The sequence below is a fragment of the Salvelinus sp. IW2-2015 genome, linkage group LG31, assembly GCF_002910315.2.
Source record: "Salvelinus sp. IW2-2015 linkage group LG31, ASM291031v2, whole genome shotgun sequence".
Lineage (NCBI taxonomy): Eukaryota > Metazoa > Chordata > Actinopteri > Salmoniformes > Salmonidae > Salvelinus > Salvelinus sp. IW2-2015.
This window is the reverse complement of record NC_036870.1, coordinates 19,207,759-19,219,835: the sequence shown is the minus strand read 5'-3', so window position 1 is coordinate 19,219,835 and position 12,077 is coordinate 19,207,759. Positions and strand designations below refer to the sequence as shown.

General features: G+C 41.9%; 1 protein-coding gene across 1 annotated transcript; it reads right to left on the bottom strand.

Annotated features, from left to right (window-relative positions):
• Positions 1 to 3,761: 3,761 nt before the first annotated feature.
• On the bottom strand, positions 3,762 to 7,994 carry LOC111955457 (iroquois-class homeodomain protein irx-1-like). Its single transcript, XM_023975688.2, has 5 exons — positions 7,552 to 7,994; positions 6,315 to 6,557; positions 5,281 to 6,046; positions 4,573 to 4,633; positions 3,762 to 4,143 (listed from the first exon to the last, which is right to left on the bottom strand). Exons 1-5 carry the CDS (start codon positions 7,783 to 7,785, stop codon positions 4,092 to 4,094), a joined length of 1,356 nt encoding a protein of 451 aa, XP_023831456.1. The 5' UTR covers positions 7,786 to 7,994; the 3' UTR covers positions 3,762 to 4,091.
• Positions 7,995 to 12,077: the final 4,083 nt, after the last annotated feature.

The window sequence follows — 12,077 nt, the reverse complement described above, 5'->3', positions numbered from 1 at the left end:
ACACCTGGTGGCCTGATGGTCTTCATTAACTGAACATATAATATCATTACTAAACATTTGTTTCATTATGAACTACCTACGTTATAATAGTTTATAAGCAGTTTATGATCAGGTTAAATTAGAGCAGAGTTTAAATTCAGTGTCACCACAGCCATTGTACAGACTCAGTGCCTTGCTGACATTCCACTAAAACCACATAAGTCAACTCCAGCTGCCCATCCCTGAATATTGCCCTCTGATAAAAGACCAGTGTTGTGTGTGTGTGTGTGTGTGTGTGGTGTGTGGTGTGTGTGTGTGTGTGTGTGTGTGTGTGTGGTGTGTGGTGTGTTGTGTGTGTGTGTGTGTGTGTGTGTGGTGTTTGTGTGTGTGTGTGTGTGGTGTGTGTGTGTGTGTGTGTGCGTGCGTGCGTGTGTGAAATAGAACAGAATATTGTTCATACATTATGGTTGTGAAAACAAGAGCCAGTTGCATACTACTATAGTACATGTAGTTCTAGATACGATGGTACATGTAGTCTCTAGATACTATAGTACATGTAGTTCTAGATACTATGGTAACATGTAGTTCTCAGATACTATAGTACATGTGTCAGATACTAGTAGTACATGTAGTTTCTAGATACTATAGTACATATAGTTGTAAGAGTACTATAGTACATGTAGTTCTAATACTATAGTAATGTAGTTGTTAGATGCAGTACATGTAGTTGTAGATACTATAGTACATTAGTTCTAGATCTTAATAGTACATGTAGTTGTAGATACTATAGTACATGTAGTTGTAGATGCAGTACATGTAAGTTCTAGGAACTATAGTACATGTAGTTCTCTAGATACTATAGTACACGTAGTTCTAGATACTATAGTACATGTAGTTGTAATGCAGTACATGTAGTTTCTAGAAACTATAGTACATATAGTTGTAGATACTATAGTACATGTAGTTCTAGATACTATAGTACATGTAGTTCTAGATAAATAGTAGCATTTAGTTGTAGATTCAGTACATGTAGTTGTAGATATTATAGTACATTGTAGTTGTAGATATAGTACATGTAGTTGTAGATGCAGTACATGTAGTTCTAGGAACTATAGTACATGTAGTTCTAGATATTAATAGTAACACGTAGTTCTAGATACTATAGTACATGTAGTGTAGATACTATTGTACATGTAGTTCTAGATACTTATAGTACACGTAGTTCTAGATACTATTGTACATGTAGTTCTAGATACTATAGTACACGTAGTTCTAGATTACTATAGTACATGTAGTTGTAAGATGCAGTAAGCATGTAAGTTCTAGATACTATAAGTAGCTATATAGTTGTGAGATACTATAGTACATGTAGTTCTAGATAATATAGTACATTTAGTTGTAGATTCAGTACATGTAGTTTATTTTATTTATTTATTTTACTCGGTCAGGCTTCGACCTCTGGTATCATATAAACACACATAAGAATTGGAAGAATGCGTAGAATTGCAGGACATGAGCATTAAAACAGAAAAAAAAATCTCTGCCCAATGCAAAATGTGTAGAATTGTGGGAAAATAGCTTTAAAAATGCAAAATGTTCTCTCCGCCAACAAGAGGGTTGTGGACAGTTTGGGGTCGCATGGGTTGCAAGGTGAGGGTTTGTTACTACGCCAATAAATGACATTATCCATCCGGGCCTTTGCCACCTAGGAAATTTGTGTAACCGGACCTTCTCAAATAGTACTTGAGTACCCCTGCTATAGTGCATGTGTTTGTAGATGCAGTACTTGTAGTTCTAGATACATATTAGACAGTTTTTTAAATAAATTGATTATTCCATTTTTGTACCAATATAAACCCTTTACTCACGACATATTTAAGCAGTAAAGTACAATTCAGAGACCATGCTATATTGTGAATACGGTCACAGTTAAAGGCCGTTGTTCTCCCCGATGCACAGTCAATAAGCATCAGCTCAAGAGTGATAATCAATGCAATATATGAAATTCAAAAAGTGCAATTCTCCTGGATCTCATTTGATTAGGATCATGAAATGTGTCAGGCTACATCAGATATGTATATCATCAATACAGTAAGACAGTAAGAATGTTGTGGCGTTTAGCCCAGTGCATAACACATGGAGATCTGCTGCTGCTCTGTATCTCCAAATGTGTTCAGGCTGTCCCTTATTTCATCAGTGACACACCAGTGACATGGCATAAATCAACCATGACTTTCTCACATCCCAAATATGTGCTGTGTAGGCATTCATGTCCTTGGCATGTATTGGCCTTCCCTTTAAAGGCCCAGTGCAGTCAAAATGTGATTTGCCTGTGTTTTATATATATTTCCACACTATGAGAATGGAATAATACTGTGAAATTGAGAAAATGATGATAATGCCCTTTTAGTGTAAGAGCTGAAATGTTAGCTTTTTTTGGTGGGACATCATCAGCCGGTAAATTAGTTAATAGACCAATAAGAGAGTTCCAAACCTCTCTGCCTATAACAGCTAGTTTTTATTTTTCCCCTCCCAGACTACTGCCAGACAGTCCTAGCAAGATTCTTGCTTGAGAAATTGTTCTTTGCTAAGAAGCTATTTTTGTTTCTTTTTGACCATTTTAATTGAAAACAATCACAGTAAGGTACCTAGTTGTTACCCATAAAGAATTTGATATTGAGATAAAAATGCCCCCCCCCCCCCCCCATCTCTCCTTTTCTTCCCTTTATCCTTCTCTCCCCCAGACCCTGTTCTCTCTCTCTCTCTCTCTCTCTCTCTCTCTCTCTAAGCTGTTGAGACCCTGCTGGGCTTGTGGAGGTCACGATGGCTTCATGAGTGACCCCCCACACACACACACACACACACACACACACACACACACACACACACACACACACACACACACACACACACACACACACACACACACACACACACACACACACACACACACACACACACACACACACACACACCCAGCCCCCATACTGGCTGATGGCCTTTCCTCTTCTCTGATCCATATTTCAGAGGCTGCATCATCCGGGCTCTAAGAGGCTAATCCGGGATGAAACGTGGGAGGGAGAGTGGAGAGCCAGGGAAATAGGCCTCTACAGTTAAGCAAACTGCGTTCCACATTTAGAATTTGAATGAGCGCCATGTTGGCACCCAAAGTACCAAGGCAGTCACATTGAAGAAATAATGTCATTGTAGACTCTTACAGAAAAAACACATGATTTCACATGTGGAAAAATCACACGATTTCATGTAAAATTTCACATAGAAAATCATGTGTTTTTGGAACACTTTACATGTTGCTACATTAATTTCAAAGGTTTTTGAAACACTTCATATGTGAAATTTACATATGGTGAGTGTTTACCTAGCTGTCTCGTTTTTTCACATAATCCCTCACCTGAATGACAAAGCCAATTGAAGAGCTTCGGTTACATTGGGTTATTGGCCAAATGCTGCACACATTTTCAATTATTTACATGTTTGTCATTTAGCAGATGCTCTTATCCAGGAGCAATTCGAGTTAAGTACCTTTGCTCGGGGCACATCAACAGATTTTTCGCCAAATCGGCCCGGGTATTCGAAGCAGCACCCTTTTAGTTACTGGCCCAACGCTCTCAAACGCTAAACTACCTGCAGCCCCAATGATGTAACATTGGCTATGGTTTATCATCATCATCAACGTTATAAATCATGCAACATGGAAAACTATATATTTGATAAGACTGGGGCGTAGGCTACTGGATGAAGAATATAAAAATAAATCAAAGTCTATGACCACGATTAAGTTTATTTCTCAAAAATATATCCTTTAAACAAATTATTTACATGTCGATAACTTTTTCATAGAAAATAAAACAGAAAACAAACATACACAGCAAAGACAAACATTGCCAGTATAAATGGCAATACGGAACATGTGTGTGATCAAAAACAGGCCTATAGGCTATGAATCTTGTCTCGCATCATATAGGCCTACTGTTTTAAAATCTGACGAGTTGAATCTTAAGTTTCACTCTCAAAAATAGTAGACTATTCGATAAATTGTTCTTCGTTAAATAATTATTCCAGATTATTCTCCGATGATAACTCTTCACTCTTCATATTGTGGAAATGGTCGAGAGAGCGCGCTGCGCGGTTCCGTGGTGAGATCTTTTGATGAAGAGAAAAGAAAATACAAACGTCAGAAAATTTAAATGAGTGTGACATTGAATAATTCATTTCCTATAACGATATTGCTATCAGGCCTATTTCATATCCTCCCTCAACATATGTGTATTCACTGGCAAGGCGTGAATAAATTTAGGGTAGATTATTTAAATTGCGTGAACGATGATAAGTCAATGGCACCCGTTCCACCCCTGTTGGCCGTATTAAACAGTGTCTAGTGAGGCGTTAAAAGCCGTTAAACTAGACCGATTAGATCTCTTCAGATGATTTATGAGCTCGAGCTGTGACAAGCCATTCCGTCAGGTGAAACGGCCTTTAACGGCGGGTTAAAAGGTTAATTTAGGCCTACCGGATGATTATAATATAGATGACACTTGACATAATGTCACGATGAGGTTTGAAATATCTTACCTGTCGGTGATCAGCTGGAAGGGAGACTTCGGCGAGCCAGACCTGCGAATATTCACGTCATCTGTAAACAAATAAACAATAAGGCAAATCAGTAAAATAATCAATATCCTTAGTAGACCTATTTTGAATTAGGTTAAGCCTGTTTTTAATGCAATAGTATTTCAGTGATGCTTTGATGTAGGCATAACTGCCGAAACACGCTAGATTGCCCAGCCGAAAATAAAACGGTGAAATGAGGTGACATCTTTTTGTATTTAAAAAATGAAAAAAAAACATTTTGGAGTGCCACGGTCACCCAATGTTCTTCAACTTAGGATTTCATTTAAAGTCATTGTCATATATGGCAGAGCACTTAGCAAATAAATCGAGATAGCACACCTGTTAGCCACTCCACAGTATTTGTGTGTTGTTGTAGGCCTGTGACCGCTTCGAGATGAATGTATGGTTTATTAGGCTCTAGGCGATATTAGGCTATAGCTGATTTATATAGCCAAATGTTAGTTTTCAGAAATATCATAATACACAACATGAATTAAAACGAGTGTTAGATCAAAATAGTGTGCCATATGTGGAAATTGTTATTTGTACAACTGAAGAAGAACACTGGGCCGAATTCATGAGACTGTTATTAATTTCCAAGCAGATGAAAAATAGCCTCTAATCATAATCATAAACATATGCAGGCCTAGGCTACACTACAATACATACCATCTCGCTTTGGACTGAAGCTCTCCGACGACTCATCTCCACTCTCGTCCTCGGATGCCCCTGAAGCCTGCGTCGCCCTTGCGTCCTGACGCTTCAGTGCGCCATGGAGAGGCATGTGGTGTCCAGCTGGGTTTGCCGTGCCGAGAAGCGACCTGACGCCCAGAAGAGAGTTGGCACTGAGGAACGCTGCGTTGGCCCAGTTGTGGAGCTGCTTCCCTATCTGGCAAGTGTATATTCCATGACCCGGGAGTAGGGCCGGGTGGTGGGAGGGAGACGTGGCCGCGTGAGGAGCTGAGGCAGCCGGGGAAGGTTTATGGGAACTGTCGGGGCTTGTGGCTGTCTCTGCCAGAGACCAGATTTTGGGTTTGTTCTGTGGGGGCCTCTGGCACCCCGGTCCATTTGGGGAAAGATCCACTGCGTTTTTACAAGCACCAACAGGCGCCTTGATGAGAGAAATAGGACCCTCCATGCCTCTGAGGGCTTCCACAGACAGCTTCCTCTGGCTCTCCAAGCTACTCGAATCCGATGCCAGCTTCCCCTCTCCCTCCCCTTCCCTCTGATCTCCACGGTTTTCCTCGACCTTATCAATGTCGATACTCTCTAAATCGATCTCCTCGTCCTCTTCATCCTCGCTCTCCTGTTTCTCAGGCTCGTCCTCATTGTCACTACTGAAGATCCGTCCATCCCGGTCCTCCGCGCTGCGGCCCCACGTCACCTTGTTCTCCTTCTTCAGACGCCTGCGCGCGTTGGCGAACCACGTGGACACCTGGGCGGACGAAGGAATTAATTCATATACTTTGTTGATCCTTTATTAAAAATATTCATAATTAGGTTAGTCATTAATCAAATTAGTATATATTAAACTGGCAGACATGAGAACAGCACAGGCAAAACACACAGACTGGCAGACATATTTAAAGTACGCATACAGGGCCCGGAGTTTTCCCGGTCAAATCATGTAGGCCTAGTAGAAATACTCATGGCCTAAACCTATTTTATCCCCCATAGCAGTAGAAACCTTTATCCCTATATACCTGTGTAAGTGTCATCTTGGTGATGATGGCCAGCATGATCTTCTCTCCCTTGGTGGGATATGGGTTCTTCTGGTGCTCCTGCAGCCAGGCCTTCAGAGTGCTGGTGGTCTCCCTGGTGGCGGCCTTGGCTCGGTTCGGGTCGCCGTAGCCATACTGGCCATACGGGTAGAACCCCGCGCCGGTGTGGACAGCCAGACCTCCCGGGTGAACTCCGGGACTGTCCTTCAGATCGTACTGGGAGTTCTGGGGGACAGAAATAGTGGGAGAATTATATGTAATGTTTGTCTCTTCAAAAATGTAATAGTTCTAGGCCTATTTGTTTTTATCCAATTTGTTGGCCTTGATTGACTTTCCAACGCAAAATAAGTTTACAGTATGCTGGGTATTATGACTGTAGGGTAACGTTGAAAAACTACCCCATATCAGTTCGCTCAGTATGAGTTTGTCTTGAAAGGTGAAACTGAATCTCACAAGTCCTGACAAACAATGATGTCACACTTGCAGTGTGATCTCACACTGTGTAGGCTATCTCCTAAAATAATTAACGACAATTAGGCTATTGTAATTTTGTCTAGGTTATGGAGATTTTGTTTCTGACTTTTTCATACAAGCACCGATATCTCAAATTTCTTATAGCCTACAATAGGTCTTATTTTGATCAATTCCCCAAACTTTAAATATTAGCCTAAATAATTCTACATAATTGACAGTATGGGTATATAAATTAAACTTGATATTTTATCAAATTGCTAATTAATTATGAGATGTATTTTATATGGAAAATAATGTATAATTCAGCCAATCTCTCTCATGTCTAATTGTTTGTTTAATCTAATCTTAATATTTCTGAGGCAATTTAAAATTACTTTTATCTTATTATCGAAATAAGCTACCCAATGAAAATATGCAAACGAATTGTTTTAATGACTCACATTTAGACTTTTGGTATTGTGCCATGAATAATAAATCAGAAAATCCCATGAACTCTTTTTGTCCCTATTTCAAGGAACAGACATTTCAGTTTCGAAAAACATGACAGAACTGTAAGTTGAAAAGAGCTCAAAATATAAAAATGTTTCCCTATTACAATCCCATTATATTAGAATATTAAACTTTCCAATCCTTAAAGGCAATCCACTTGCATGTATTTAACTGGCCTGCACATTCAATCAACATTTGAGAAACAACCACTCGAACAAAGTTCCAATTCTACGTTCCAAGAAACCGTCTCTCCTACCATTTGCGATATGAGGGCGAGGTCGGCACCGCTGTAGGGGAGAAACGCGCTGTAGTTCTGAGCCGCCCACGGGTTACCATACATCCCCAGCATCGAGCTAACAGCAGCGGCGGTAGCTGCCTGATTCACGCCTCCATCGGTGCCTCCATCCCGGCCAGAGCCGGCCCGGTCGCCCCCATAAACCTCCTGGGAGCCACTTAGAAACTGGGGGTACCCCAGCTGCGAGAAAGACATGTCCGGAGAGAAAGGCGCAGTAAATTCCGTGTCACAAGGGAGGAAAGGAAAATATGAGGAATTCCCAGTTTGCCAGAAAGATAAGGATGTCTAAATTACAAATCACGAGTAGTCAGTCAGACAGACAGTCCCACTCCCCGTCAGCGCAGTAAGCTCCAATGGTAGTTATGAGTTTGGCACTTGAGCGCCCAGTGAAGCCTCTCTCTCTCCCCGCAGGACTCTCTCTAGTGGAGCTGACGGGATGATTGGCAGGCTGCTTAACAACCAAGCCCCTCCTATGCCCCGGGCAAGCGATCAGTGCATTGGTTCCTTCTCTGGGTCTTGTGTGTGTGTGTGTGTGTGTGTGTGTGTGTGTGTGTGTGTGTGTGTGTGTGTGTGTGTGTGTGTGTTGTGTGTGTGTGTGTGTGTGTGTGTGTGTGTGTGTGTGTGTGTGTGTGTGTGTGTGTGTGTGTGTGTGTGAGATCTCTTTTCTCATAATCACCGTTCTGTCATTTTTTGAATGGGTGTTCAAATAAACAATGAAAAGAAACAACAAAAACAGCAAAAATTATACAACAATAATAACAATAATATTAATATTCTATGAAGGCCTGATTATTAAACAATTTACTTAATAACAATAATGTTACATTTATCCCAGAATGTGTATTATATAATAAATAGGCCTACGATAAATAAATAATGTAGTCCTATAAAAGCATTTTGCATTCATTTGAGCCTAGACCATTTAAAAAAATATTTTTCCAAACTCTTCCTAACTACTCTTATGGTGCATTATACTTTCTCGCTACATTATAATTAAGTCTAAATATATAAGTGGTCCTGGGAGACTGCGACCTAGAACCGCTCCAGAGGAGGATCGGCGACAGCATGGACACCAGATGGCCGAGGGAAGCGTCGACTCGGCCGGCAACAGATACCGCGGAATGTCGGGTGATATCGACGGAAGTCACTGAAGCATATTTTAAGATTAAAGTTCAAGATAGAAGGGGCGGTAAAGAATGAGATAGAGATGGAGGGAGAGGGAAAAGATTGTGTAGATATAAGACACGAGGTCTGTCCATGGAAGGAAAACAGATGTTGAGAGACTCTAGTAGGCTAAATTGGAAAATATCTCTACCTAGGCAGAATGTTTACATAACTTCTAACAATATATGAGTTAGATATATATATCAACAAGTTTTCACAAGATTAGTCTAAAACCTAACCTTCCTAACCATGTAACATTTAGTATTTCATCTTTTAGACATGGGAAATTAGTTTAATTTATTTGGGAAATGTACTGAATGTTGAGTGCAATTGCCAGCTGTATTAGCAGTCATCAACACTATTTAATTGACAGTGGCACGGTTATGAAATGACACCAACATACATACAATATGAAAGGGTGAAATCTTTCTCTTTCATTTTTTTTATCTTAATACCTGTCTGCGCTACACTTGCTCAAATAATCCTGATCCCTTTATTCAAAAAGAAGTACATGTAGGCTACTCCTAAAAACCTGTACACAACACACACACACACACACACACACACCCACAACACACACACACACACACACACACACACACACACACACACACACACACACACACACACACACACACACACACACACACAACACACACACACACACACACACACACACAGCTAATGAGGTTTAGCACCCTGTTCTGTGCCCCTGTTACCCTCATACAACCCCTCCTGTAGGCCCCTCTTGGATGTGGGACTCCATCAGATGTTAGCTTAGTAATTAGTGATCCCTCCTAAAACACAGATTCATCATTTCACGCTGGACTAGCTGATGAGGATGGCTGGGTATGGAGGGGCTGGCTATTTCCTCTCTCTCTTCCCTCCCCTCTCTCCTCTCCTCTCCTCCCTCATTCTCCTCCCTCTTTTTCCATATTTCGCTCTTCCCCTCTATCCTCTCTCCTCTCCCCTTTTCTCCTCCCTCCTCTCGCTCTCCTCCCTCTCCCTAGCCCTGTGCTGTGAAGCACTGAGAAGACCCTAATGATTTAATTACAGTGTTTAAAGCTCACTCTGAGCTGGCAAACCCCTAGCTGCACATACAACACACACACACACAAGTTTTATATTCCAGCTCTGGCACCCAGGGCTCGGCTCATGAATCCAAAGCTGTTTTTCTAAATACACATTATGACGAGCAGTGCTGGGGGTAGCAGTGTGTGTATGTATGTGTTGTGTGTGTGTGGTGATGGATGCTTAAACTCCATGGCATTTTAAATGGCATTCATGGAAAGTGGTTATATCCTCATTGCTAAGGTAAGTGGAGCCAGGGGAATCCATTCCAGCTCCATAAAAGAGCAACGTTAAAGACTCTCACCCACCATTCTCTCTCACTTTCTCTCTCTCCCTCTCTCCTTCCCCTCCTCTCTCTCCATCTCCCTCTCTTTCGCTCTCTCTCTCGCTCTCTCTCGCCTTCTCTCTCTCTCGTTCCCCCTCCTTTGTCTATCTATTACTCTTTCCCTATCTTCTTTCATTCTTTCTTTCTTTCTCTCTCTCCGTGTGAGTTCATCACTTCAAATTAATCGCCTCTCTCATGACAGACGAAGGAAACGAAACACATCCACCATCTAATAGGATAATATAGCCTCCATCTCTCTCCCCCCCCCCTCTCTCTCTCCTCGCTCTGTCCGCACCACCCGCTTCTCTCCTTCTCTCTCTCTCTCTTCTCTCTCTCTCTCTCTTCCCTTCTCGTCTTGCTGCCTATCAGCGCTCCGACTCGCTTCCTCTGTCCCCAGTCCTCCATCTACTCTGTTCCGCCTCTTCCAGCCGACCTTCCCTGCCCCCTCCCATCTTCTCGCGCTCTCTGTTTCGGCTCACTTCCGTCTCTCCTCCCTCTTCCCCTCTCGCTTCCTCTACATCTCCTCCTCACGCCTGTCCTCGCTCTCCCTGATTCTCTGATCAGCAACTCGGGCATCAGCTCTCTTCTTTCATAACCAATTCACGCGTCGCCCGCGTCTCGCGTCTTTTGGGTCCGACTTCACTTCTCTCTCTGTGCCCTACCCTCCCTCCTCTCTCTCTCTCTCTTCTCTCTCTTCCTTTGGGTAAGGACCTCTGATTTCCATAGTGTCTCTGTGGAGAGTGAGTTAATGAATTCCTCTGAGCTGGAGAAAGCAGGGAGAACGATTTGGCGGTTTGGAAAAAGAGAGAGGGAGAGGAGGACAGAGAGGAGGAGGGGGAGAGGAGAAAGGCTTTGAGCTATGCCATTCAACTTCACAGCCTCCCTTGGCCTGCTTGTGTATTCAGAGTGTGTGTGTGTGTGTGTATACGCAGAGCGCCCATCCCGGCCTTTTAACGTGAACCTGCTAAGACTACCAAATATTTCTTCTGGCCCCGACCCTCCCTCCAATCCTCCCTCTCTCTGTCTCGCTCTCTTTCCCTCGCTCTCCCTCTCTCCCTCTCTGTATGTAGGCTGTGGCTCTAGGATCCTCAGGAGGCTGAATCCCACTCCCTCCCATTACCCTCTGAGTCCTGCACTCAGACAAAGGAATAACTTATAGTGAGGAAGACACACACACAGTTTTAAAAAATGTACCTCTTACTTAGCTTGAACTCTGAGGTAATTTCCAGAGGCACTAAATCTGCCAGTTCAAAGATCGAAGGTTATTCTCTATTTTACAGTCAACTAATTATCTGGTATTTATACCTTGGGGAGTCACGGTAGCACAAGGGCAGCAAGGGAATACCAGGTTTAAGTATCTGTATCTGTTTCTCAGCCTGTCAGATAACTTGAGATAAGAAGTGACAGATTTCAGGTGTGATTTAATCATAACACATATAGATTTATTAGATAAGAGCTCATCTCTGAGTCACAAAACACTCCTCCACTTCCAACTATTGTTCCCAAGTACTGCTACTGTTTCAATGAAATCCAAAGGCATACCATATCATTAGTAGAAGTTGCATCTCTTAAGGGTTTGTATCCTGAAGAGTTGCAAGAGATCCACTCTGATATACTTTATTTGATACATATTGAAGTCAACAAGATCTCATAGTTTCCCTTCGAAATTCGACGTGTTATGGATGATTTTATTTTTATTTTTGATGCATTAATTCTGCGTGGTTACAGGGTTAATTCCGTGTGGTTACAGGGTTAAAACAGAAACAACTGAAAGGTTTAGATGTAGGTATTAATTCCCGAGAGGTTTAAGATTAGGGCTATGATTTGGGGAAGGCTTAAAACAAAATCATTAAAAAAGACAAGCTATTACCATCAAGTATCATCAAGTATTCTCGCGGCTTGCTAGAGCATTGTGAACTGTGGTAGC